Source organism: Dromaius novaehollandiae, chromosome 32 (genome assembly GCF_036370855.1).
Source record: "Dromaius novaehollandiae isolate bDroNov1 chromosome 32, bDroNov1.hap1, whole genome shotgun sequence".
NCBI classification, from domain to species: Eukaryota; Metazoa; Chordata; class Aves; order Casuariiformes; family Dromaiidae; genus Dromaius; species Dromaius novaehollandiae.
This window is the reverse complement of record NC_088131.1, coordinates 1,851,309-1,879,215: the sequence shown is the minus strand read 5'-3', so window position 1 is coordinate 1,879,215 and position 27,907 is coordinate 1,851,309. Positions and strand designations below refer to the sequence as shown.

Sequence of the window (27,907 nt, the reverse complement as noted above, 5' to 3'; positions counted from 1 at the left end):
CAATGAACGGGAAGACCCCAGACCTAAAAATTACTATTGGTCTGAACTATTGCATCAGGGGTGGGGGAACTTAGATTGCAAGGGTATAATTGCCCAGGGATTTCCCTGTTTGGGGTCCCCTCCTCTTCGAAGGCACTCAGCTTGATCTGTAATTACTGCACGTATGTTATTAAAATTTATTTCGTTCCGATTTGGCTTCGAACTTCTGTCTCAGCGAGAACCTGCGGTCGGACCCTGTTATGGTAACTGCTGAGCCTAACTTTCCATAACAATTTGGCACCCCAGGTGGGACCCTAGGCCACCACTGTCGGGGCCTCTCATCTCCAAACGATCATCTGGCGCCATCGGGTGAGTTGACCTGGGATCTTCAGCAACGGGAGGCACCGAAAGGGTGAGTCTTAAATTCCCGCCTAAATTCTATATTCTGGCTCGGTAATAAAGCGCACTGTAAGGGGTACGCAGGCTGATCACCGTAAGGCATAGCAGGTCAGTGTTAGGGAAAGTGAGGCTCAGCAGTTACCATAGCATGGCCAGGCTCTGATGAGAGAAATTACAATGCTGTAACTGGTCCCTCTGCATTATTTAGAGAGGCACCACAGATGGTTATTTTCGTCTACTTCAGTGAACATTTCCCAGGAGGAGGGAGCACAAGGGACAGAAGAATCTGTGCCTTCTGCTGGGCCTCTGCTGCTGAGTGGGACCAGGCTCCTGGGACAGAGGGAGGTCATGGCTACCTGGCAGCACTGCTGAGAGACTGCTGGGTCCAGGAGCAGCTCCTCTGCAAAGAGCAGCAGGGCTCCGGGCACTGCCTGTTGTTGCTGGCATAAGGTGAGATGAGAGAGAGAAACGAACGGCAGTGTGGAGTGGGAGGACAGAGGAGAGCTCGTTGTGGGAAAAGTCTTCACAGCCCTTTGCACGGTAAGTCTCTGGCTGCAGGGAAATATTACTGAGGTTCCTGGAGTGATCTTCTAAACCCATCCCATCCTACAGCTGATAGATTCAGTCACAAATTCAGCGACCTCTGACAGGACAGGTTCATTCTCTTCTTGAAAAGGGGCTACATGGCTCAGGGGTACTCTAGTTCATGCACAGGACATGTCTGAGGGTCTTTTCAGAGAAAGGTCAGAAAAAGGCTAATTGAAAGGGATGGAGCTTTCCTTCTGGTAAAAGCCAGTTAGGACTAATAAAACTAGAAAAACTAGATCCTAATCTTGGCAGGGGCAAAAAAGGGAAGAGTCTCCTGGTTTTGCAAGGAACTTGGACTCCCAGACCTTCACTCCCAGAGATCAGTAGGTCTGTGAGAAACTTCAGCAAACCCCCTCGACCCCACGTCAGCCTACAGACAGCACCAGCACCACCTTTATGGCCTCAAGAGGGTTTTTCTGACCTGCTCCTTAGGACCTGCAAGCACAGAGATAGCCCTGCCTAATGCCCTCTCCCAGGCAGTCTCTGCAGGGCAGAACGGAGCATGCAGAGGGTGGGATGGGGTCTGTGAGCACCAGCGGGGAAAAGACGCTGGGACAGAGAAAGAGCTGCCAGCAGGGACAGCTGCAGGCAGCAGAGACGGGCAGGGAATGAGAGGGAACTGCAAACAGAATCGCCATGGGCAGATGGACTGGAGCAAATCATGGTCAGTCCCTCCGATACATACACCTTCCTCCGAGCCAGCCCCCCGTGTCTCCTCTCCCACCCCATAGAGCCTCTGCCCTGACAGCCATGGAGTCCAGGCCATGAGCCACCTCCTCTGTGGCCAGACCTGCAGCAGAGGAGAGGGGCATCTCTCCTGCCACGGGCCCATTTCATGCTGCCTGACAAAGGGGCTGAGAGCGACTGCCCTGCAATGCTGCCGTCTGCGAGGCAGCATGTGCACCTGGGGAAGGTGAAGGCTTTCCCAAGGTGCCTGTCTGTCTGTCTCTCTCTCCTTGTCTCCCCTTGCAGCAGGATTATCGTGTTGCTCCTTGTTTCCCCTCCTGTCCGTGCTGCTTCTGTTCTCTTGGGGTCCCTGGGGCTGGTGGGTTTTCAGCTGCAGTTCAGACACCTGCCCTGCGAGTCCTCAGCCTCCTTTGTACCTGTGCAGCTCCAGGAAATGCAGTTGATAGGGGTGTGAAATGAGCTCACCCTCCTTTAAGGAGAGCCCATCTTCTGTCCTAACCGTCCTTTGACCATTTCCCTGCCATGTAATGCCCGGCTTTGAGCTGTGCTCCGGAAGGGAACTGCTGCCTCATAGCATCTCTGTGATGTCTCAAAGACATCCGAAGAAGCTGCAGAGATGCTAAGAGTACGGAAATGGTGGTGGGAAGCTGTATACGAGCAGCTGAAAAGAGCCCTGTGTGTCCTTGGCTAGCGGGGGAGTGTGCAGACCTCGCTCTGGTGCCCTGAGAAAGGGTGAGAAGTTTGGTGCTCCACAGTTTGAAACTGGACTCCTCTGCTCTCAGCAGTGGCTGGTTTCTTTTTGGGGTAACAGGTGACTGATCATCCTCCAGCTCAAAGAGGTGTGAGCAAAGGACAGCTGGGAACAAGGCTAATAGACAGACAAGCTGTGCTCACTCTGCACAAAGAGACAATGAATTGTTTTTCTCAGGATTCACAGTAGAAATGCTGAGAATTTCTGCCTTTGAGGAACACTCCCCAGGTGTGACAGGAGTATCTCAAAGAAGATAAGCATTATTAAAACGTCGTTAAAACTCAACCTTCATTGTTTAGAATTGGTGGTGAAGAGCCCTTCCATATGACAAGGGGATTTCACCTGAGAGAAATTGCAAATGTCAGAGCTGGTCACCCCCATTCCCATGTTCCCACTACTGAATGGCAGGGCTGACTCCTCTGGAACCCGTAAGCAGAGGCACCTGCTCCTTCCAGCACACCCAGGCAGGGCAAAGTGGAGCTCAAGGAAGGGAGCTGCACACAGATCCTCTCAGTAAAGGTAGAGGGAGTATGGAGGGTGTATGAGCACTGGAACATTTGGGGATTTTTTTTTTCACTTGAAAAGTCTCTCCTAGCTTCTTAATGTCTTTTCTTCTTTGGACAGTCACACATACCTCGAGAGAGCATAATGTCCAACAGCAGCTCCGTCAACCAGTTCCTCCTCCTGACATTTGCGGACACACGGGAGCTGCAGCTCTTGCACTTCTCCCTCTTCCTGGGCATCTACCTGGCTGCCCTCCTGGGCAACGGCCTCATCATCACAGCCGCAGCCTACAACCACCACCTCCACACCCCCATGTACTTCTTCCTATTCAACCTCTCCCTCCTTGACCTTGGCACCATCTCCACCACTGTCCCCAAATCCATGGCCAATTCCCTGTGGGACACCAGGGCCATTTCCTACTCAGGATGTGCTGCACAGGTCTTTCTGTTGGCCTTTTTCTTGTCAGCTGAGTATTCTGTTCTCACAATCATGGCCTATGACCGCTTTGTTGCCATCTGCAAACCCCTGCACTATGGGACCATCGTGGACAGCAGAGCTTGTGTCAAAATGGCAGCAGCTGCCTGGGCCAGTGGGTTTCTCCATGCTCTCCTGCACACTGCCAACACATTTTCAATACCACTCTGCCAAAGCAATGTCCTGGAGCAGTTCTTCTGTGAAATCCCACAGATCCTCAAGCTCTCCTGCTCAGACTCCTACCTCAGGGAACTTGGGGTTCTTGTGGTTAGTGTTTGTTTAGGCTTTGGATGTTTTGTTTTCATTGTCGTCTCCTACGTGCAGATCTTCACTGCTGTGCTGAGGATCCCCTCTGAGCAGGGACAGCACAAAGCCTTCTCCATGTGCCTCCCCCACCTGGCCGTGGTCTCCCTCTTTGTCAGCACTGGCATGGTTGCTTACCTGAAGCCCCCCTCAGTCACCTCCCCAGCTCTGGATCTGGTGGTGGCTGTTCTGTACTCGGTGGTGCCTCCAGCAGTGAACCCCCTCATCTACAGCATGAGGAACAAGGAGCTCAAGGATGCCCTGAAGAAACTCATTCAATTAGTACTGTTTCAGCAGCAATGAACTGCCCATCTCACCTTACAAATGATTTCTAATTTATCTCAGGCAACTCTCATGCTTTGGGCATTCTCTCTGCGACAATCCTGTTTGTAAATGCTTGAATTCACCCCACTTCTCCAGCAGCACAAAGCCCATCTGTCTGACCTGGAGGCCTTCCCTAAATCTGCCTGTCTCTGTGTCGAGGCTGGCCTCCCAGGTAGCATCTCTCTAATAAAAGGGGATTTCCTCAGTACAGTGCCTGAAGGTTGGGCTCTTCTTCCCCAGCTGGGGCCAAGAATGTGCTCAGGGAGTTGCACCCCAAGAGGCCCTTTGCTGTGCTTGGTTTTTGTATCAGCTGAGGGGCATGAACTCATCGGGTGATGTGCTTGGGAATGAGGGCTGGAGTCAGCTGTCACTTGTGAGTGGCCAGTGCCCCCGGGGTGGACGAGTGGCCAAGTGGTATCTGCCGGGGACTGTCTCCCATATTACAGGACTGGCGACAGATGACCGTCCTTCTGGAAGGGAATATGGATCCACCCAGAGAGCACAGGGGATCTCCTGGGACAGCATGTGCCTGGGATGGGCAGTGAGGGGACACTCACAAACCCATTGGGGTCACCCAAAGGTAAAGGGCTAAACCAAAGAATGCACTGACTGAGGGCTCAGAAATCTCAGGAGAGGCAGAGGGGACCCAGCAGGCACAGGGAAGGGAGCCTCAAGACTGGTTCATGTCATCTAAACTGAAAAAAACATTCATTCTGCCAAATGACACGTGAACCCCTCCTGAGCCATTTGGACTGCCCTGTGTTTGCTTCAAGCATCGTCCACAGCCACAGCCCCTGGGAGGGGGTGGTCAGGCGCAATGGTGCTCGTCCAGCTGGGTCTGCCCTGACCAGCACGGCCAGTGCGGAGTCACCCCGTGGCCCCACAGCCCGCTCGCCTTGCAGAGCAGCACCGCCAGCCCGGGGTCCTGCAGGGAGCACAGGGCAGGGGTGCAGGACAGCATGGACACCCACGTGGGGAAAGGCTCTCTGGGGAGCAGGGACATCCGGGGGCAGTAGGGGTGCATGTGTGTGCAGGGGAGGAACACAAAGAGAAACCCTTTCCTGTGTGCACCAGCTCGGGGCAGGCGTCTCTGTCGCTGGGGCAGCAGGATCTGCGTGAGCAGCCCGGGACCAGGACTCTGGTGCTGTCCTGGACAGGGGCTGGGGCTGCGGTGTGAGTGCCCAGAGCTCTGCAGACCCCTGCGGTGGGCACTGCTGCGGGGCCACTGCCAGCCTGGGCTGCTCTGCTGGGTGGGCTGGGGAGAGGGCAGGGGAGGTGGGGAGAGCCGGGGAGGGGCTGAGCTGGAAAGGGCCTGGGAGAGGCAAAATGCCAGGAGGCAGCTCCTGTGTGTGAACAGGCAGTGTGGGAGCACACAGCTGTGTGCTTGCAGGGCAAATGCAGGTCTGCTGGGAAAGGCATCAGGACATGGAGGGTGCAGAACAGAAGGTCCCAGGTTGTTCCCTGTGTTGCATGGACACACTGGGGAAGCTGCCCCAGGTCCATGGTCATGGACCAGCCTGTCACCTGGCCCCTTTCCACCGCTGGCTGCTCACCCCAGCTCTGTCCTCCTGCAGCTCTCCATATCCCGATGGAGGGCATGGCCTCTGTTGTGGGCCAGAGCCTGGCAGATCTGGGAGCATGGCTGTCTGCTGACCCCTGTGTGGGGCACAGCCTGGGCTGGGCAGGGGCCAAGTGCTTGGATCCCCCAGACTCTGCTGAGAGGCTCGGGGACATGGCAGGCCTCAGACAGCGCTTACCAGGAAAGCTGAGGCAGAAAAGGCATTTCATACCGCAGCCCTTTCCAGGTCCTTGGTCACTAGGTCCCCTGCCCCACTGAGCAGCAGGCCCCCGTTTTCCTTCCCTGCTTTCCTTTTGCTGGGGATGCACTGGCAGGAGGCCTTCTCGTTGCCCTCCCCTTCCCTCGCTGGTTCCTGCTCTGGCTGAGCTCTGGCTTTCCTCACTCCATCCCTGCGTGCACGGACAAGGTCTTGATGCTCCCCCTGGGCAGCCCGTCCCCCTTCCACCCTCGGTGCACTTCCAGTCCGGCACCCTGAGCGCTGGTGCTGCTGCCAGGGCAGAGGTGGAGGATCACCTGGAGCAGCTCCTCCGGGAGCTCCCCAGGGAAAAGCTGTGCCCAGGCCCAGCCCCAGCATGGCAGAGGGGAGCTGCCCTCTCCTGACCCACCCTGGCAGTGCCAGCCCCACCTCAGCCTGCTCCTGAAAGGCTTCAGCGCAGCCCTGGAGGGAGCTGGAGCTGCCTTGTGTCCCGGGCAGTCTGGTGGCATGGTGGTGTGACATGGGCACAGCAGCAGTGGTGCCGGGAGCAGGGAAATTGGGGTGAAGACCCCTGCCCTTGGCCGCATGGCCAGGGCACTGGATGGGTGATGCCTTTATGGGTGGCCAGGCTCTCGGTTCGGGGGTGGATGCCAGCTCAAGGGCAGGAGAACCGGGATTTTCATGGGCTTCCAGTGCAGCTGTGACTGTGGTGGAGGCAAGTGGGCAGACCCAGGCACATGCAAGTGCAAAGCCCAGGGGTGGAAAAGGCAGTGTGGGGCTGGGGAAGGCCCTTACTCTGCTCCCCATGGGAAGGAGAGTCCCCATGCGATGCTGAGCTCCACTTTGCCCAACAGCAAGGGAGCACAGAGCAGGGTGGAAGAGGCAGATGGAGCCTCTCGGGATGCATGAGGGAGTTTTCCAAAGCCCAGCGCTGAGCCAGGGACCCTTGGATCTTAGCCCTGATGCTCCCCCAGCCAGGCTCGCTCTGCCCTGCCCGAGGAGCTCTCATCCCTGTGCCAGCCGTGCTGGAGCAGAGGCCGAGGAGCTGGAGGTGCCTCAGGCCCAGCTGTGCCAGCCCCGGGGAGCTGCCCTGAGCACGGGGCAGGCCGAGCCCCTCCTCGCGTGTCCCATCCTGCTGGGAGGGCAGCATGGGGATGGGGGAACAGCCTGGTCCTGCCCGGGGGGCAGCGTGGGACCTTGTGCTGCAGCAGCACTGGCTGTGCCCCCTCCATGAGACCCCACCACAGCCCTGCCCACCCCTGCCCCTGCCCAGCCTGCTGCCCCCTCGCTCCCTGCCCCGGCCCCTCTCCTGGCACCGTGGGGACCAGCTCTGCAGGCAGGAGCTCCCTGGCCCCCGGCCATCCCCACCTCTCCCCACGTCGGGGCTCCAGCCCCAGCCAGGCAGCAAGACGCCAGCGCAGAGGCAGAGGGGACGAGGGAGTGTGGGGCTGCCCCAGGGCTCTTGCTGCTCCTGACAACATACTCTTTGGAGCAGGAGGCCAGGTGCAAATGGTGCTGAAACACTGGTGCTGTGATACACAAACACTTGCTCTCGTACGTACGCCTCCTAAAATCAGACCCAAGTGACTCGCACTCCCTTTTGCACCCAGCTAAGAGTCTGTGTGCAGCGTCACCTGGGTAGGGGGTCCAGATCCACAGCCCTCCTGACTCCTTTGAATTGGCTGTGGGGCAGGAGTTGCTGCTGTGGATATACAGTCACCTTTTGCACCTACAACCTTCTCTGGGCCCTGCTCGGATCCCAGCTTCCCTTGCCAAGGCTTTCCGGACTGTAGCGAGGGGGCAGGTCCGAGGCAGAGATGGGGAGTCAGGTCAGCAGGACGGGGGCAGGGTCAGGTCAGGACCTGAGAGGTGCAGGGCCAGGCTCAGGCATGTCCACAGCGTAGCTCAGGCCAGGCCCCAGGACAAGGGCAGCAGCTCCCCGGCAGAGGGGAGGAGGCCCCGCAATGAGGCCGGTCACTCTCTGTCTCCCCTGCTCTTGTGCCCAGCAGATCCCCCTCCCTGTCTGCCTGCAGCCCCTCCATGCCCACCCCGCTGCCCTAGGACAGCACGAGAGCCCTGGCCCTGCAGACCCCCAGCACCTCCTGTTACCCCAGGGACAGAGCCGCCTGCCCCGAGATGGTGCACAGAGAAACCTGTTTCTTGTTCTCCTTTTCTCTCTGTGAATGCTGCCCTGCTTTTCTCCTGGGACATCCCTGCTCCCCAGGGAGCCTTTCCCCAGCTGAGTGCATCGGTGCTGGCCTGGCCGGCTGTTCCTGCACCCCTCCCCTGTATTTCCTGCAGGAGCCTAGGCTGGTGGTGCTGCTCTGCAGAGCAAGCAGGCTGTGGGGTAATGGGGTGACTCCTGACTGCACGCTGGCCATGCTGGTCAGGGTGGAAAGCAGACCCAGCCAAACAGGAATCACCACCACTGGTACTGCTGGCTCAGGTCTGTGCACATGGACGGTGCTCAGAGTGACCCAGGGCGTTTGCAATGGCAGGAGATGTGTTTGGGTGTGCACTAGCTCCAGCCTGTGCTGTTTCACTGCCGGTGCAGGAATCACTCTCCAGTGCCCCTTCCCTGGGCCTCCTGCGTCCCCACTGCCTCTCTGGGGATTGCAGAGTCCTTGTGCCCCTATTCATGCCTGGGTTTAGTGCTTTACCCTCTGGTTACTCCACCAGGGACTGTCCCTCATTTTGTGAGGCCCCACTCACTGCCCACCCCCAGGCACACGCTGTCTCTGGAGATCCCCTGAGCTCTCCTCATGCCTCAGGTTCCCCTCCAGAAGGATGGGCATCTCTCATCAGCATTGTCAGCTGTGCCACAGCACTGGGCAGGCAATTCAGAGACCATTCCCCATCTCCACCGGTATTGGTCACCAAGAGAGGAGTCCCAAATCCAGCCCTAGATTACACTGGGACTCTGAGCTCCTCTGCCAGAGCTCATGCAGTTCACAAGCAGAACAGCAGGCCCTGTTGTGTTGCAATATCTTGGAGCGTATTTTTCATCCAAGCTTCTGAAGAAAATCCAGACCTCAAGGCACATCATTGAGGAGGTCCCCTTCGCTTACAGAAATATTACTCTGGAGGCCAGGGCTGGCATAAAGGTGCCCAATGCCTGGTCCTGCCGGTGCTCACAGGAATGCACAAGGAAGCACAATCCTATCACCACCACGTTAGGAGAGCACTTAGGCCATATACAAACATCAGAGCACAGCAGGACAGTGTGGAAATGAGAAAAACTGCCCTGAAAAGTGAATGTCCTGTTGGTGGTGGTGGATGTGTCTCCAGGAAAGCTGCAGACCCCACGCAAGGCTGCAGCCAGGAAATGCCTGCTGCGGTAGTGGTGGGATGGTCCTGAGGAGCCGAGGGTCTGTCTCTATGGCCTGCATCCAGACTCTCTTCCCCTCCACTTGCACTCCATTTTGACTGTTGTAGCACTGGAGAGGGAAGGAACGAGGCCACGGTGACAGCCAACTGCCACCCTCGCAGGACAGGGATGTGAGATCACACCTTGACTGTGGCCAGGGGAGCTGAGCTCTCCTAATGGACATGGCACCCATGGTCTCAACCTGTCTGTACTCGTCTGAGCCTAACTCTGTCCCCTGAGCTCCCCTGGTGTCAGTGTCGAGAGAGATATACAAAGGGAAACTCTGCTCCTTGCACTGGGGGCACCTGAGGGAGCTCGGACTAGCGGGCTCCGAGGTTCCCCCATCTCTGCTGATGAAGGGGGACGCCTGGCTTCCTGCTTCAGCACAGTCTCTGGGTCAGATAAAAAAGAAGGATCACTGAAGAGAAGTAGGATGATGTCCCGATCCAATATCGGGAGGGTTTCGTCCCGATCCCAAGGACGAGATTAAGACGCTAAAACCGGTCAAATATCGTACAACCTTTTAACTTTATTTTCCACAGAGTGGGGAATAAAGATGGGGAAAGGCAAAGGGGAGGAGAGAGAGAGAGAAAGAGAGAGAGAGAAAAGGGGGGGAGAGAAAGAGATATCACCACCCGTGGATCCAGCGGCGTCCCGTTGGTCCTCTTCACCCTGGGTGTAAATTTTAGCGATGCGCGTGCAGTAATTACAACTCGAGCAGGGTCCGACCCTAGGTTCCTGCTGAAAAGTTTGGAGCCAAATCAAGGCAAATTAAATAAATAAATTGTAATGACACGCGTGCAGTAGTTACAGCTCGAGTTGGGTGCCTCCGAAGAGGGACCCTGAACAAAGAAATCCCTGGGCAATTATAGCTTTTTCAAATTAAGTTTCCCACCCCTCACGCGGTAGTTCAGACCAATAGTAATTTTTGGGTCTGGGGTCTCCTGCTCCCTATTGGGTCTCATCGTTGTTCCCAGGCAGGCTGCTTTTCTCCCTTATCTTTACTGTTGCGGTTTCTGCTGACAAATGTGTTGATTCCTCGGGTTCTGCCCTTCTTTCTCAGGGCCCTGACAAACAGGTGTTGTTCCAGCAATTAGCACTGCCCCAGCAGTGACAGTAGGTGTTATCTTCCAAGGTCCTGACGAGGAGGATATAATCCAGACCCCCCCTAATTAACACTGTTTCAGCAGTGAGGGGAGGCTTTGTTTCCCAGGGTCCTGGCGCCCAAGCAGGCCTTATTGCAAAGCCTTGACATCCTCCCTCCCGGAGTGTGACGCATAGGAAAGCAAACTGCTTGTAACTCCCTTATCTTTCCAGTCTGCACCAGCTCTGGGGCCCTTTCTCACTGAACTAGGGAGTGCGGCTAAGCAAGTTTTATAAAAGTTGTGTTAAGCAGCAGTAATTTGCAGTCCAGGTCCCAAAGTCTCTGCCCGATCGTGCCCTGGTTCAGCGCAGGCTCGGTGTGTCCCGAATGGTCGCAGGGAGACCATTTCGGGGGTCGCAGCAGCTCAGTCCTGTTTCCGCTGGGAACAGGTGGCTTGTTTGGGGTTATGGTTTGCTTGCACCTTATGTACCAAGAAATGTTTAAGGCAAAAGTTCACTCATCTGTCTGCCACAGATGACCTAAACATTTCCTTTTAATATGAGTAGAACACGAAAAGTAAGTAAGAAATAAATGAATAATACATATTCTTGATGCCAAATACCCTGGGAATGGCAAGGTGATGCCCATGGGATGGTTATTGATGCTGATATTGTACTCACTGAATAAGTTTCCTTAGTGCATCCTTGAGATCCTTGTTCCTCATGCTGTAGATGAGGGGGTTCACTGCTGGAGGCACCACCGAATACAAAACAGCCACCACCAGATCCAGAGCTGGGGAGGAGAAGGAGGGGGGCTTCAGGTAGGAAAATGTGAGTGTGCTGACAAAGAGGGAGACCACGGCCAGGTGAGGGAGGCACATGGAGAGGGCTTTGTGCCGGCCCTGCTCAGAGGGGATCCTCAGCACAGCAGTGAAGATGTGCACATAGGACACCACAATGAAGATGAAACACCCGATACCTAAAGAAACACTAACCAGAAGAACCCCAAGTTCCCTGAGGTAGGAGTCTGAGCAGGAGAGCTTGAGAATCTGGGGGATTTCACAGAAGAACTGGTGTAGAGCATTGCCTTGGCAGAGTGGTATTGAAAATGTGCTCCCAGTGTGCAGGAGAGCATTGAGAAACCCACTGGCCCAGGCAGCTGCTGCCATTTTGACACAAGCTCTGCTGCCCAGGAGGGTCCCATAGTGCAGGGGTCTGCAGATGGCAACAAAGCGGTCGTAGGCCATGACAGTGAGGAGAGAATATTCTGCTGATAACAAGAAGACAAACAGAAAGAGCTGGGCAGCACATCCCAGGTAGGAAATAGCCCTGGTGTTGCTCAGGAAATTGGCCATGGATTTGGGGACAGTGGTGGAGATGGAGCCAAGGTCGAGGAGGGAGAGGTTGAGGAGGAAGAAGTACATGGGGGTGTGGAGGCGGTGGTCGCAGGCTACGGCTGTGATGATGAGGCCGTTGCCCAGGAGGGCAGCCAGGTAGATGCCCAGGAAGAGGGAGAAGTGCAAGAGCTGCAGCTCCCGCGTGCCTGTGAATGCCAGGAGGAGGAACTCATTGAGGAAACTGCTGTTGGGCATTTGCTCCCTCTGGGCATGGAGACTGTCAAAGGAGGGAAAGACATTGACAAGTTAGGACAGACTTCTCTGAGGAAAACTTTCTCTTTCTCCTGACCCGTCTCCAAAAGCACACAAGTTACCTCTCCCCATCTCAGCATGACAGTCATTGAGCTCCATGGCTTGAGCTCCAGTTTGGGCTGGCTGAGTTTGCTGTGAGAAGCAGGGGCCTCTGCCCATGAGCTTCAGAGTCAGCCCTGACCAGTGGCTACATGGGAACAGGGTTGTCTCAACTTTTATATTCACAGTTCTACTCAGATTTAGACCAGCTTATATTGTTGAAGGGCTTTTCAGCATCTTCATTCCCAGTTCTGAAGATTGTGGGTTCATTAATTATTTTAAGAATTTTGTTGTTTGCCTTTTAGATGCCCCTGTGGAGGAGGATTTTTGGAGGTGGAAATCCTTAGCATTGTTACTGCACTCAGAGTGACCAGCTGAGAGGCAAAAGGATTCACCATGGCTTCAGTGCAGAGTGAGGAGGGCTAGCCTGGCCATCCATCTTGTTTGCAGCTGCCCTGTGCTCACACCTCTGAGGTGGAGGACAATTGCACTCGTGTTACCCTAAAAAGAAATGACACCACTGGGAGCAGAGGAATCCAGTTTCAACGTGAGGAGCAACAAAGCCAGCACCCTTTCTCAGAGCATCTGAGGGACATCTCAGCCCTCTTCTTCTAGCCAGGAACATACTGGGCACATTCCAGTTGCCTACATGCAGCCTGTCAGCAGCATTGCCATGGCCTCAGTATCTAGGTGGTTTCTCCATGGGGATCCTAGCTAACATCCAGATACAATGGGAGAGCTGTGCCCTTCTGGAGGGCAGCTGCAGCCCAGCTGGACACCCCGGGGAAATAGTGGAATGTCCTAAAAGGATGGGGTGTCCTGAAGAGGGAGCTGACTCATTCCCAGCCCCCTACACTGCACTGCCCAGCACCCCACACGTTAGAGGGGGACTTGTTGACCTCAATGTCAAGGACACGTCTGCATGGCAGGACCCACAGGGTCACTGTCTGAACTGCATCAGAAACCCCCCTGCCCAGAGTCCAAAGGGAAGGACAAGGGAGCATGGACAGGTGGGAAAGAGGACTACCATGGTGTTTCTGCTGAGGGAGGGAAGCACAGGGAGAGACAGGGGGGCACTCGGGAGTTTCTCCTCCTCTGCGTGTCTGGCTGCTGGGGAAAGGACTCCTGCCCTGCACCCCGCAGCCTGGAGGGCAGAGGGCTGTGCTGGCTGGGAGAGCAGAGGAGGCCTGGGAGTTTGGAGTTTCCCCCTCACACTTTGACCACGACTCTGCTGCCTGCAGCCGTCCCTGCGGGAAGCTCTTTCTCTGTCCCCGTGTCTCTCCCCTGTCAGTGCTCACAGACCCCATCCCACCCACCCACTGGGTGCTCAGCTCCGTCCTGCAGACACCTCCCGGGGGCAGGGCACTGCCCAGGAGCCCCTCCGTGTTTGCAGGGACTAAGGAGCAGGTGAGACAAACCTTGCTGAGGCTGGAAAGGTGATGCTGGCTCTGCCTGTCGGCTGAGGGGTGGATGAAGGGATGAAGAGGAAGGTGTCCTCTCTCAGTGTCGCTGTTTCAGTCTCAGTCCCCCAGCTAAACCTGACAGATCCAAGATTGTTTCATCCCACCCAAAGAGAAGGAAACTCAAAGCACAGCCTCGCGAAGGCTCCTTCCCTTTCAGGTATCCCCTGACTTGCCCTTCCTTTGGAAAAGTCCCTGCCAGAAATGTACTCAGGGAGATGCTGGATTGTGAGCAACCGGGGCCCTTGCAAGTGGCAGATTCACTGCCCCAGGCACAAAGTACCGTGGGGTCTTGGGACACTGCCCTGAATTACAGCCCTGGCAGACCTCCATGCACACCCGGGTTTCACACCCCTGCTGCTGTCCCCAGCAGAAGGTAGCAGGACACTCTGTCCTTGTGACGAAGTGTCAGGGAATACCTGCTCTGAAGCATCTCCCCCTTCTCTGCTCTGGAGAAGCCGGGAGAGCAATCCTTTAAAAAGCTATTATGGGATGGGCAGGGTTCAGAAGACCCCTCCAGGAACGTCAGTAGTGTTGCCCTACAGCCAGAGACTTACCATGCAAAGGGCTGTGAAGATTTCTCCCGCAATGAGCTCTCCTCTGTCCTCCTACTCCAGACTCCCTTCCACACCTCTTTCTCTCTTGTCTCATCTCATGTCTGCAACAGCAGGCAGTGCCCGCAGCCCTGCTGCTCTTGACAGGGGAGCTGCTCCTGCAGAGAGCTGCCTCTTAGCAGTGCTGCCAGGTTGCCATGAGCTCCCTCTGTCCCACTCAGCAGCAGTGGTCCAGCTGAAGGCCTGAATTACTCTGTCCCTTGTGCTCCCTGCTCCTGGGAAATGTTCACTGAACTAGATGAAAATAATCACCTGTGGTCTATCTCTCAACAGTGAAGAGAAACTCATTCCAGTCTTGCAATCTGTTTCATCAGAGGTTGGTTTCATTAGAGAATGTCCCACTCTGGAAGACCCTATTCCCATCTCTTAACTGCACAGGACACCTAGACGGGGACAAGAAGAGAGCTGGTTTACACATGGTCCAGGTGTTGATTCAGACAAGTCTGTTTTGGCATCTCATGCCTGTTCAGAAGCCCCTGGAATGGAGTGGGATTCAGCTTCCTCCTGTGAACTCCACAAACATGCAGGAGGTGGGATTCCCCTTGCCCAACCTCAAGTGTGCACAACAGAGATGGCTGCATGCAAACTCCTTGTCTGTGCTCCCTTTATAATCCCTGGAGATGGAGGGTGGGAGTCAATTGCTCACACCCAAACACCTGGTGACATCTGAAGAGACAGAGGTGGGCCAAGGCATGCACCAGTGTCTGCTTGCTCTGATGGAGCAAACCTGAGACCTACATCCTCCTCGAGCATCAGGTGGTGGCCAGGTGGGGAATGTCCCTGGCCATCTGAAATGACACTAGCTGCCTAATACTGCTAGAGCTCCACTCACCAGGAAGCTGAGACACATGCCGATCCCAGCATTGCAAACAGTTGATGTAATTCAGTGCAGATGCTTTAGTGACATAAAAATAGGCTGGCAGGGCCATGTCAGATGCCTGGGGTGTCCAGCACACCACCTGTTTCTAGCAGGTACCACATGGGACCTACAGGAAAAACAGGCCCTTCTGCAGTGGTTGCTGGGCAAGTGTCCCAGGGCACCTCAGGTTTCCTGCCTGTGCCCAAACACCTGAATCCCACTGCTGCCTGCAGGCCAAGGCCATCCTGTCCACATTCAAGCATGCTGCATTAATGGAGGCCCATCACACCAAGGTCTCCACTCATGTCCCTGCACTCTTGTAAACTTGTAGCTCTCCTTCCTCTGAATCTTTTCTCACCCCCAGATGATATCAACAAGGACTGTGCTAATGATGTCCACAGGGTGTCTGGATGCCAGGCCGTCCAGGCCCAGGGACTTTCTCAGTGGCACCTTGTCCCTCCTGGAGATCAGGTCACCTCTGTCACAGGCCCCACCGTGCTGCAGAGGCAGCTTGGACAGGAAAGCCCTCTCCTGCCATTTGTGCACCGTCCAGCTCTGTTTCCTCCTCACCTTGGGCACTGCAGGGTTTGCTCTCTCAGTGGGAAGCTCCTTCACCATTGCCTGGCCACCTGCTCTCTATGACAGCAGAGTCCCTGCTCTGAAGTGGAGCCACTGCATACACGGTCTCCTTGGCTCTTGGTAACAGGGATCACCGTTATAAATGTGCACTCTGTGCCATAGCTGAGGTTCTGCAGCCCAAATATATGTGAATGTCTTCAGCCTGGGGCACAGACAGGAGCAGATGGAGATGCACAAGCTTTCACAGTGCTGCCACATGGCTGGAATCACTGAAATGAGGTGGAATCACCCACACGACTGGAGGGCTGTGGTGGCAGGGTACAAGCTCTTCAGGAGAGATTGTTGGGGAAGATGAGGAGGGAGGATGCCCTTTGTGTGAAGGGGCAGCTCAGATGTATGGAGCTCTTTTCTCTGGGATGGACAAAGGGCTGGGTGAGATCTTGTGGGTGCGCATGACTTTCAGACTACCCGATGAGGGTGAGGAGGTAGATGCATCTCCTTTAATCAACCTGAGGAAGCCTGTGGATCACAGGGCCTGGTTCTTGTGCAGGGAATTGCATCACCCTGTCACAGCAGAGTGCAAGCAGTCCAGGAGGTTGCTGGAGGGTGTCAGGACTTTGAGAGGGCTGACCACTCTCACAACCAGGCTCATCTTGGAAAGGTTGTGGAGATCGGGGCAGGTCCCAATGGCCAGAAAAAGGAATATGTTGTGCCCATTTTCAACAAAGGCCACAAGGACAACCTGGGGAGCTGCAGGCCATTCCACCTCACTTGAGTGAGGAGTGTGTCATGGAGCGATTCATCTTAGATCACCTTTCTGGGCACACGAAGGAGAAGAAGGCGACTTGGAAGAGTCCACATAGATTAACTGAAGGGGAATTGTTCCTGACCAACCTGATTGCCTTCTGTGAAAACAAGACCTGTACTGTGGAGGAGCAGAGAGTAGTGGAGGTCACTTGACCTGACTTTAAGCAAGGTATTCGATGCTGTCTTCCAGCACGTTCTTGTATACAAGAAAGACATTACAGTAGGCTGAGTAGACAACCAGATGGGTGGAAAGCTGGTTGGATGAGCGAGCTCAGAGGATTTTTGTGAATGGGTCATTCTTTCCCTGGAAGTTGCTGACAAGTGGAGGGGGCAGGCGGTCTATACTGCCACCTGACCTGTCTAACAGATTCATTTGCGGCCTGGAGGAGGCAATTCTCATCACATTTAAGATGACACCTAATGGGGCAGAATGGTCACATGCTTGAGGGGTGCCATTCAGAGGGACCTCAACAGGGAGGAGGAATGGGCTGTCAGGATCATTGTGAAATTCAAGAAAGACAAATGCCCCTCGGATAGACCAACACCCTGCAGTGGTACAGAGTGAGGAGTCCCTGGCTGGGCAGGAGCTCTGAGGAGAAGGTCCTGGGAGTCTTTGTGGGCAGCGAGCTGAACGTGAGCCAGCAGCATTCCTTGGCAGCAATGGAAGCCACAGCATCCTGGCCTGCATGAACCAGAACAAAGCCAGGAGAGCAAGGGAAAAGACTATCCCCCTCTACTGTACTACTAGCACATCCAGATCCTGCATCCAGCTGGGGCCCCGTGCAGAAGAATGCTGTTGCTCACTCTGATGATTTCAGGGGCAGGCCCCCAAGGTGCTTGGAGACTGGAGCATTTGGCCTGGGAGGAGAGGCTGCGATGACAAGTTTGTTCAGCCTGGAGAAGGGAAGGCTTTTGGGGTGACTCATAGCAGCTTCCCAACTCAAGGTGGCCACCCATAGCGAACCAGGCTTTTACAGGGATTCATCACAGAAGAATGAGAGGAAATGGTTAAAAACTAAGATGGGATAGCAGGGAGAAAAAAATCCATGAGGATAATGAAGCATCTGAAGAGCTTATGGACCCCCTGTTCTTGGAGGACCCTGTTGGAAAAAGCCCGGAGGAACTTGATGTGACTTCAGTGCTGATCCTGATGTGAGCAGGAGGTTGGACTAGAGACCTCCCAAGATCCCTTCCAACTGACATGGATGGGTGATTCTGGCATCTCTGGTGATAGCTACTGTGACTCCTGCACTCCTGAATTCCTTTTCTGCATGTGTTTTAGCACCACGCATGGCATCCTCAGAGCCTGCCCTTCCTCGTGGTGTGAGGTTACCTCTTTTTAATTATGAATGACTGCTTGCCTTTCTCACCATCTACAGCACCTGCACACTACAACATGATGCCAAATGAGTGTGACGTATGCAGAAAGTCATGGCATGAGGGTGGTTGCACTCTAACAGCCCTAAGGTCCTCTGCAGATCCTGTAAAATCCAGAAGGATTGGAAGAACCATGAAACAACCTAGGCACACATTTGTAAACTTGACTTCGTCACTGTGGGAGGCTGAGGGAGCTGGGTTTGTTCAGCCTGGAGAAGAGGAGGCTTTGGGCAGACCTAATAACAGCCTGCCCATACCTACCAGGAGGTCATCAAGAAGATGGAGCCAGCCTCTTCACCATTGTGCATCATGGGAGGAGGAGGCCCAGGATGAGGCATTAGTTGAAACAGGAGAGGTTCAGGCTGGGAATTAGGGCAAACATTTTACCCATCCAAACAGTGAAGCACTGGGGCAGGTTGCCCAGAGAGGTTGTGCCATCTCCATCCTCAGAGGTTTTCAAGTCCTAAATGACTAAAGCCCTCAGCAACCTGCTTGGAGCTGACAGCTGAGCCTGCTGTGAGAAGCACGTTGGGCTAGAGACAATGTGAGGTCCCTTCCAGCCTGAATGATTTGGCATTTCCTTCCACCCTGGGTCTTCCCTTGTTGACCTTAGGGAAAACATTCAGCTTCCCCATGGCCATGGAAGTACATCAGACAAAAGTATGAGCACACCAACTGCGTGTGTCTTGTCCTGCTCTGGTCAGAGCAGTTCACATTCAGAGCTCCTTGGCCAGTGTCCCCAGGTGGCCCTGACTTTTCATTGGCTTCACCTTTTATTGCATTTTCCCCTCTTTTCACCTTACAAGCCCTTTTCTTTTACCACCCTAATCTCCTCCCATGCAACCAGCACACCTCTGTTTACCCCTTGACCCTGGTCTGGCTTGCTTTGTACCTTCCTTTGGCTTCTCTGAGATGGCTGCCATGCTCATTTCAACTGTTTCTGGCAGTTCCTTTAGAACAGCATGGCCTTTATTATCTATGGTGTCCTGCAGTTGGTCATGCTGTTATCCTGTCAGAGGCATGGCGAGATAGGATGAGGCATCTGCACGCACACATTCACAGCTGACACAAAGGAGCTTGAGCTGAGAGGGACCTTGAGAAGGTTGGAGATTAGGCCAAGAGAAACCTCCTGAAGTTGTGCAAGGAGAAGCGGCAGGTCCTGCCTTGGTGGAGTGACCCTGAGGAGAAGGGCCTGGACATCAGGAGGGATGCCATATGGGTCTGTGGTGCATGCTCACTGCAGATCAGACCAGCTGCATGTGGGGCTGCATTAGGAAGCCTGTGCCCCCCCAGACAAGGACAGTTATTATCACCCTCCACTCGGCACAAGAGTGGCCACATCTGGAATCGTGCGTCCACGTGTGGTACACCCAGTGCTGGAGGAATGGGGAGGACCTGGAGAGTGTGCAGAGGAGGTCTGCCAAGATGGGGCTTGTTGCCTGCAGCACATGAGCTGTACAGGGAGGACGAGGGACCTGGGCTCCATTATCCTCATGAAGCAGAGGGTAAGGGCAGTAGAGTAGTAGCTTGTGAATGCTTGAAGCGTGCTTTCAGAGATGGTGGCCCTATTCTTGGTGGTGGGAAACAGCATGAGAAGGGGAAACAGCCATAATCTTCAGCTTCAGAGGTTCAGAATGGATGTTAGAGAAAGAAATTTCCCTTGACGGGTAGTGCTGTGGTACAAGAGGTCAGGCAGAGGGAGTCTGTGCCCCCAGCTTTGTGTTTCAAGGAAAAACAAGGGAGGGTAGAGACACATCAGTAAAGGTGGGCAGATCCCTGGGCGAGAGCAAGGTGGGGAAGCAGGCTGGGTGTCTACAGGCTGCAGTGTAACTGGCTCAAGCATGGGACAGTGTAGGACAGGCTCTGGTGGAGAAGGCCAGGGCACTGCCAAGGCTGAAAGCTTCTGACAGCTTCTGTTTGTGCTCTTGTGTATGGCTCCTGTATCTGCCATCGAGGCCTGCCAGAAGACACCATTTCTTTGCAGCACTGGGGCCTTGTTTCCTCTTCCTGCTGGGGGGGCCTGGGACGTGCCATCTCATTGCACCTAACTCAGCGTGGCACACCCCCACCCTCACACTGCCCCCACAAAGAGCCCTGAGCAAAGCGTCAGAGAAAGCATCACCCTACTCAGGGGCTGGGTGTCAGTGCTTGGCCATGTGGTATGATAAAACTTATCCAAGTTTTCTAGGCATCAGAGCTACCTGCACATTTTCTTTACCTACCTGTAACAACTGCCTCTGCTCTAATCAGCCCTTGGAGAGGCTTTGTGAGTAATGGCCCTCAGGGGGACTCATTAACACTCCAAGAAAATTTGTGATTTCCTTCTGAATTCAACTTCTTGAGTGGTTGCTTCACTCTCCTCTCAGAATCTGACATTCATAGACTCAGCACCAAGTACCCCGAGGGGTCATTACAGTGCAAAAAGCCCTAACGAGTTCTCCTTAGAGAACCAGCTGCAAATACACACAGAAGGGTTTTTCTTAATTGGCGTCAAACAAAAATTAAACATGATGGAGTTTATTGAAAAGGAAAATTAACTCCTGAACTGTGTTTCAAGTCCAGGCTGCCTCCAGTGAGGTCCACTTTCCACAAGGGATAGCCTTAGTAGAAATGTTTCAGACAGATTGATAGGATAGAGAGAAAACACAACTAAGATGTTGGCTAAAGAGGCAATTAGACTCCTGAAAGATGAGGCAATTTTTGCACTTCCTGAAGCTCAGAGCAGCACCGAGAGAGAGGAGAGAGATCTGAATGAATGAAGAGAAAGGAGAGAAGAAAAAGTGGAAAACAAGGGAAAGTGCCTATGCCCAGATAGTCTGCTGCAAAGATGACTTTAGAAATGATCGATTTAATGAGGACATGGGGAAATATGTGAAAGACTGCTGAGATGATATCCATAGCATAACAGACAAAGCAGTGGTACACCAGCTTAAGGGGTAGATGAATATTTCTTCAGGGATTCACAACCTTCCTGAAAATTTTCCATTATTGCATCATGGGAAAACAGGGACATTTGTATTAAAACGAGGCAGTCTCCAAATCCAAACCTCATTGACTAATCAATTTGACAGACAGGGTTTGTGCCTCTGGAGAAGTGGGATGAATTCAAATGTTTGTGTGCAAATGACTGTCACAGACAGAATGCACAAAGCGCAAGAGTTGCCTGAGATAAACTGGAAATCACTTGCGTGGAGAGATGGGCAGCTTATTGCTGCTGAAGTAGCAGCAGTTGAATCAGCTTCTTCAGGGCATCCTTGAGCTCCCTGTTCCTCATGCTGTAGATGAGAGGGTTCACTGCTGGAGACACTACTGAGTACAGAAAAGACACCACCAGATCCAGAAGTGGGGAGGAGATGGAGGGGGGCTTCAGGTGGGCAAATATGACAGTGCTGACAAAGAGGGAGACCACGGCCAGGTGAGGGAGGCACATGGAAAAGGCTTTGTGCTGTCCCTGCTCAGAGGGGATCCTCAGCACAGCAGTGAAGATCTGCACGTAGGACACCACAATGAAGACGAAACACCCGAAGCCTGAACAAAGAGTAACCACAAGAGCCCAAGTTTCCCTGAGGTAGGAGTCTGAGCAGGAGAGCTTGAGGATCTGGGGAATTTCACAGAAGAACTGCTCCAGGACATTGCCATGGCAGAGTGGTATTGAAAATGTGTTGGCAGTGTGCAGGAGAGCATTGAGAAACCCACTGGCCCAGGCAGCTGCTGCCATTTTGACACACGCTCTGCTGCCCATGATGGTCCCATAGTGCAGGGGCTTGCAGATGGCAACATAGCGATCATAGGCCATGACAGTGAGAACAGAATACTCAGTCGACAAGAGAAAAGTAAAATGAAAGACCTGGGCAGCACATCCTGAGTAGGAAATGGCCCTGGTGTCCCACAGGGAATTGGCCATGGATTTGGGGACAGTGGTGGAGATGGTGCCAAGGTCGAGGAGGGAGAGGTTGAGGAGGAAGAAGTACATGGGGGTGTGGAGGCGGTGGTCGCAGGCTATGGCTGTGATGATGAGGATGTTGCCCAGGAGGGCAGCCAGGTAGATGCCCAGGAAGAGGGAGAAGTGCAAGAGCTGCAGCCCCCGTTTGTCCACAAATGCCAGGAGGAGGAACTCATCCAGGAAACTGTTGTTGAGCATTTGCTTCTTCTGAGCTTTGGGGACTGTCCAAGGAGGAAGAGGCATTGGTAAGTTAATTAGTTTTCTCCGAGCCAAACCCAAACTATTCTTAGTACAAACCTCCACCTTTCCTCTCTTCTCTCCCTTCATTCAGATCCCTTTTCTGATTGCTGGTTTATGCTGTCTGAGTGTGCCATGCACAGCAGGGCCCTCGGGGTGTGGTGCTCTAGAGGAGTCAGTCCTTCTGTGCTGGGGTTGTAAATGGAGGTGTCAAACTGCCCCATGTACTTGCTGGGAATTCCTGGAGACAGCTGTCAAGAGCTGAGTGAAGGGGATTCAGTCCAGTGACCCAGTGGGAATATCCTCTTTTAATCCTTGTGAGAGATGAATACAGCACTCATGGCAGCTGTCTCTGAAAGAGAAGACCCTTGCAAGGGATTCCTCTCCCCCAGCCTTGCCCTCCTGAACACAGATGTCTGTGTCGGAATCAGCCCCACCAGTTCCCACTCCAGCAAGCCACAGAAACACTGAAGGGAAGGCAGGGGATGACCCCACCCTTCCTAGACATCTCTGTTCCAGTGAGATGGACCCTCTCCTCACATCAGTTTACCCTCTGCACTCTTTCCCAAAGCACTGCAATGGGAGTGGGACGTGACTAGCTCTGATGTACACAGCCTGCAGCAGATTACAGCCACCCATTTTGTGGAAAGTTCGTTCAACAGTTTATTCAGAAAATGGGCTGCAGTGGAGGGATCTGATTCTATGTTTCCTGAGTTTTTAGATGCCTCCGTCACACCGTGGGAGCATTCTTTGATGCAGTAGAAATCTTTGGCATTTCAGTTTCTCTCAGCATTAGAACTTAAGTGTCCCAGGAGGAAAAGGGCTCACGGTGTCTATATACTACAGACAGAGTCAGGGGATCTGGACTGTGCAGGAGTCTTGCTGCCCGCTGCCCTGTGCTAGCCCCTCTCCCAGCTAAAGGACAATCCCACTCCCAAGTTACTCTAAGAAAGGACCTGGGCTGAGGTGAGAGTGGAGGAATGTAGCTCCAGAGGGAAGATTTCCCCATTCTTCTCTCTCAGAGCAGACATGGAGAGTGTGCTCTGGAGAGCTCGTCAGAGCAAGTGAGGAGGTTTCTGACTTGCATGACCAGCACAAAGACTCTCCGCTATCACAGACATGCTATGGCAGAGCTGAGGTCTTGTGGAGGGCAGCTTGCAGCCTGGCAGGACACCCCAGAGAGACAGTCAAGAGATCTAAAGAAGGGTGAGGGGGGCAGCCTTAAGGGAGAGTCAGATCATTCCCCAATCAGATGAAATGCATTGCCTAGAAGGTTAGAAGGGGCCTTGGGCACATCACTGCCATGAAGACAGCTCCACGCAGGACCCACAGGGTCAGTGCCTTAACTGCAGCTGAACCCCTCTCCTTCACCCCAGAGAGCAGGACAGCAAGAAGCAGAGCAGCACAGAGAGGAGAGGAAACAAGCAGCAGTACCATGACCCTGCCAGCAAAGGGAAAGCCAGGAGGGAGAGCCAGACGGGCAGTTAGGAAAGCCTTCCCCTCACCCAGCTCTGCACACCACCTCCCAGGCAGCGGCATCGCAGCACAGTCACTCTCAGCCCCTTTGCCGTGCAGTGGGAAATGGGCACGTCACAGCAGAGATGCCCCTCTGCTCTGCTGCAGCTCAGGCTGCTGAGGAGGGGGCTCCTGCCCTGCAGCCCATGGCCTTGAGGGCAGAGGCTGTGCTGGGTGGGAGAGGAGACACGGGGGGCTTGCTGAGAGGAAGATGTCTGCATTGCAGGGACTGACTGGGAGTTTTCCAAATTCCCCCTCCCACAGCATTTATGGCTTTACTTTTCCCCCACTCGCTGATCATATCTCCCCTGCCTGGAGCTTTTCCTCCTGGCAGCTCTTTCTCTGCCCCATCTCTTTTCCCTGCCAGCGCTCACAGACCCCATCCCACCCTCTGGGCACTCAGTCCTGCCCTGCAGAAACCTCCCAGCAGCAGGGCACTGCCCAGGGGCATCTCTGGCTTTGCAGGTGCTAAGGAGCAGGTCAGACAAACTGGGAGTTTTCCTAATTCCCCCTCCCACAGCACTTATGGCTTTACTTTTCCCCCACTCGCTGATCATATCTCCCCTGCCTGGAGCTTTTCCTCCTGGCAGCTGTTTCTCTGCCCCATCTCTTTTCCCTGCCAGCGCTCACAGACCCCATCCCACCCTCTGGGCACTCAGTTCTGCCCTGCAGAAACCTCCCAGCAGCAGGGCACTGCCCAGGGGCATCTCTGGCTTTGCAGGTGCTAAGGAGCAGGTCAGACAAACGCTGGTGAGGCCAGGCAAGGTGATGGTGGTGCTTTCTGTAGGCAGAGCACTGGGTGAAAGGGTGCAATGAGGTCCCTCACAGAACTACTGATCTCTCACTGCAATGGTCTGGGAGCATCAGCCTCTTGTCCAAACCTCACAGCTCCTTTCCTCTCCCATTCCCCTCCACCCTCCGGCTCCTGCAGACAGTGGCAAAGTGAAAGCAGAGAGTCAGGAAAGGTCCTTATCTTTCAGGGAAACCTGGCCATGGCTGTCTGCTTGAAAACATCCTCTGGAAATATCCTGGGGGTGAGCGAGAGCTGAGAGCAGCCCTGACCCCCGCAGCACCCTCTCAACAGGAGGATGAACCCACCCTTCTCGGGTTCGCTCCTTCCACCCAGAGCTTCTCCCTGCAGGGCCCTGGGCAGCTCCCTGGGCAGGCTGAGTGCTGACCCTCGCAGGCGGCAGAGTCCCTGCCCCGGGCACACAGCACCCTGGGTCGCAGGGACACTGCTCTCAATTACAGCCCGCGCACACCTGGGGGCACTCCCTGGCTTCACACCCCAGCACCGTCCCTGGCAGAAGGTAGCCGTGATGGCCTGTCCCTCTGACGGTGTGGCTGGGAAGCCCTGCTCTAAAGCACCTCCTGCTCCAAACAGGAGGAGCTGGCAGAGCCGCCCTGACAGACCCTCTCAGCTGTGGAAGGTGCCAGCTTCAGAGGAACCCTCCGGCAGCCACAGCAGCAATGTTGCCCTGCAGCCAGAGACTTACTGTGTTAGGGGCTGGGAAGATTTCTCCCGGCAGGCAGCTCTCAGCCATCCTCTGATTCCCCACTCTCTTCAACTTCCGAGATGTCCATCTCGTTCTGGCCCCTGCAGGCAGTGCCCGGAGTCCTGCTTCTCCAGGAAAAGGAGCTGCACTTGGACAGAGCTGGCTCTCTGCAGCGCCTGCCAGGTTGCCATCGGCTCCGGCAGCCCCAGGAGCCAAACCCAGCTCAGGAACAGAGGCCCAGCTGATGACGTGACTTTCTCTGTCCCCTGGGCACCCTCGAGACCTTCCCTGGGCTCCAGGGCTGACAGTTCCTGGAAGGCAGCAGGGTCACCCCTGGGAAATAGCCACAGAAGTAGATGAAAATAATCATCAAGGGTCCCTCTCCAAACAGTGCAGAGACTGACTCTGGCATTGCAGTTGGTCTCACCAGAGCATGGCTGTCTAAGAGAGGTGGAAACGTCCCACTCTGGAAAGCCCTGCTCCCATCGCATAAGAGCACAGGCACAAGAAGGGAGTTGGTTTGCTGATGCTTCAGGGATGATTTAGAGGAGTTAATCAATACATCTAGTGCTCACTGAGAAGCCCCAGGGTGGAATAGGATACAGTTCCCTCCCGTGCTCTCCACAAACTCACAGGAGGTGGGATTCCCCTTCCTACGTTTAGTGTGCACAAAATGCCTGTCTGCATGGCAGCTCCTTGTTTAAGCTCCCACTGGAATCAAGGGAGATGGAGGGAGGCACTCAGCTGTCCATGCACACACACACACACCCCCTTGGACATCTGAAGGGCCAGAGGTGGTCCAAGACATGTACCACTTTCTCCTTGCTCTGATGGAACAATTATGAGACCCATATCATTCCAGGACATCAGCTGCAGAATCTCCTTGGCCATCTGAAATGACACTTGATGCCGACTACTGCAAGAGGTCTGCTCACTATGAATCTGAGACATATGTGGATCCTGACATTGCAAGCAGTTCATGCAGTTCAGGGCATACACTTAATTTAGTATCATGACAAGAGGCCTGCAGGGCCATGTCAGATGCACGGGGTGTCCAGCACAACCACCAGGTTTCTAGCAGGTACAGCACAGGACCTACAGGAAAAGTCCTTGCCCTTTTGGAGTGGTTGCTGGGCAAACACCCCAGGGCATCTCGCATTTCCTAACTGTTCTCAAAAAAGGGATTCCCGCCACTGCCTTTAGGCAAAGTCCATCCCATCTACATCCGAGCATGCTGCAAAGATGCAAGGCACATCACACCAAGGTCTCCACACACAGACCTACACTTTCAAACCCCACTAGTTTTTCTCTCCCTAAACCTTTTCTCAGCCCTCATGCTATGAACAGGGACGGTGCTAATGCTGCAGCCACAGTGTGCCTGGCTTGCAGGCTGTTCAGGCCCAGGGAAGTTCTCAGCGGCACCTTGTCTTTCCTGGAGATCTGGCCACCTCCATCACATGTGCCAAGGTGCTGCAGAGCCAGCTCAGGAACCAAGCACCTCTCCTGCCACAGCTGCATGGCCAGCTCTCTTTTTTTCTGGCTTGTGAACAGGTATCACCATGACAAGTCTGTGCTCAGCCCTGGTGCCACAGCTGAGGTTCTGCAGCCCAGATGTACATAAATGCACAAAGCCTGGGGCACAAAGAAGAGGAAGTGGAGATGCACAAGCTGTCGCAGAACTGCAAAGGCTTTGAGCAGCCTGAGGAAGTCTGTGGATCACAGACCCCAGTTCTTATGGGGGCACTTGAATCTCCCAGACATTCAGTGGGAGGGCAATGCAGCAGGCTGCAAAGAGTCCAGGAGGATTCTGGGAGGTGTGGAGGACAACTTCTTAGCAGAGCGAAGCCTGATAGATCACCAAGGGTGACACTTTCCTGGACCTGGAACCTGCCAACAAGGAACAACTGATGAGGGCTGTGATAATCAGTGTCAGCCTTGCCTGCAGTGGCCATGAGACAGTGGAGTTCCAGATCCTGAGCAACATGAGTAGGAAGAGTAGCAGAGTCCACATTCTGGATGTCAGAGGAGCAGACTTGGACCTACTGGTAGAGGGATCCCGTGGTAGGCAGCTCTGAAGGGCAGAGGAACTCAAGAAAGGTGGCAGGTCTTTCAGGACAGCATCCTCTAAGCTCAAGAATGGCCCATACTGATGTGCAGGAGAGCAAGCAGAGATCTCAGGAGACAGAGCGGCTGAAGAGGGAACTCACAACCGAACAACAGTACAAAAAGGCAGCACACAGGAACAGAAAGCAGGGAGAGGCGGCAAAGGGGGAATTGAGAAATGTTGTCCGGGGAAGTAGGGAAGCTGTTAGGAAAGCCAAAGCGCCTTTAGGATTGATGCTTGCAAGGGATGTCAAGGGCAAAAAAGATGATCTGCTATTGCTTCAGTAAGAGTAAAAGCATGAACAAGGGAAATGTGGGCCCATGGCTGAGGACTGGGGCAGGCAATCTGGTAACAGCAGAGGTAGATGGGTCTGGGGAACTCAAGCCCTTGGCTTCAGCCCCCACCAGCAAGGTGTCCTGTGTCTGTCTGATTCACGGACTCCGATGTGCTGGATCAGAATCAACTTTATTCAAGCAAGCAAGCCCTTTATATGTGCTCTATATGCCAGGGTCGGTACTTCCCACAGTGATCTATGGTACTTTCCACACCACACCGTACTTTCCCAAAGGTCATGTTCCCATCATTACTCCCTCTCGTTCCGTGCAGCTACTTCCTTATCCTCATACTGCTATTTATTCCTCCCAAGGCTTTCGGCTCCTTAACTCTATCTTGTCCAATCCCTCGCTGTCTGCCCCTACATCTCCCCCTTTTTCATTTTTTAAACCAAATATTGCCAGTCCAGTGTGTATTTGCACAGCAAGTACTTGATGCAAAGTCCTTCGAGTCATTCTCTGCATAAGGCTTATTAAGCAGCGGAGATAGATGGCAAGGGCTAGAAATCTTAGCAAGATTACCAATCCACACACCAGTACCTTCCTGAACCCACATCCAGTCCTATCCCTCAAAAGGGTTCCACTCTGACTCTATCTACAACTTCTTCGTAAGGTCGTGTAGTCGCCATAAGCTTTTATGAATCAATATTGACCCTGCACGA

The 27,907-nt window shown here is 54.1% G+C and overlaps 2 protein-coding genes across 2 annotated transcripts; one reads left to right on the top strand and one right to left on the bottom strand.

Annotated features, from left to right (window-relative positions):
- Window positions 1-3,052: 3,052 nt before the first annotated feature.
- Window positions 3,053-3,988, top strand: LOC135324573 (olfactory receptor 14A16-like). Its single transcript, XM_064501149.1, has one exon. It carries the CDS (start codon window positions 3,053-3,055, stop codon window positions 3,986-3,988), a length of 936 nt encoding a protein of 311 aa, XP_064357219.1.
- Window positions 3,989-10,911: 6,923 nt separating this feature from the next.
- On the bottom strand, window positions 10,912-11,826 carry LOC135324574 (olfactory receptor 14C36-like). Its single transcript, XM_064501151.1, has one exon. The coding sequence runs from the start codon at window positions 11,824-11,826 to the stop codon at window positions 10,912-10,914; it is 915 nt and encodes a 304-aa protein (XP_064357221.1).
- Window positions 11,827-27,907: the final 16,081 nt, after the last annotated feature.

Excerpts from the sequence above, each read along its gene's own strand:
- LOC135324573 (XM_064501149.1), top strand. The coding sequence starts at position 3,053 with ATGTCCAACAGCAGCTCCGTCAACCAGTTCCTCCTCCTGACATTTGCG.
- LOC135324574 (XM_064501151.1), bottom strand. The coding sequence starts at position 11,826 with ATGCCCAACAGCAGTTTCCTCAATGAGTTCCTCCTCCTGGCATTCACA.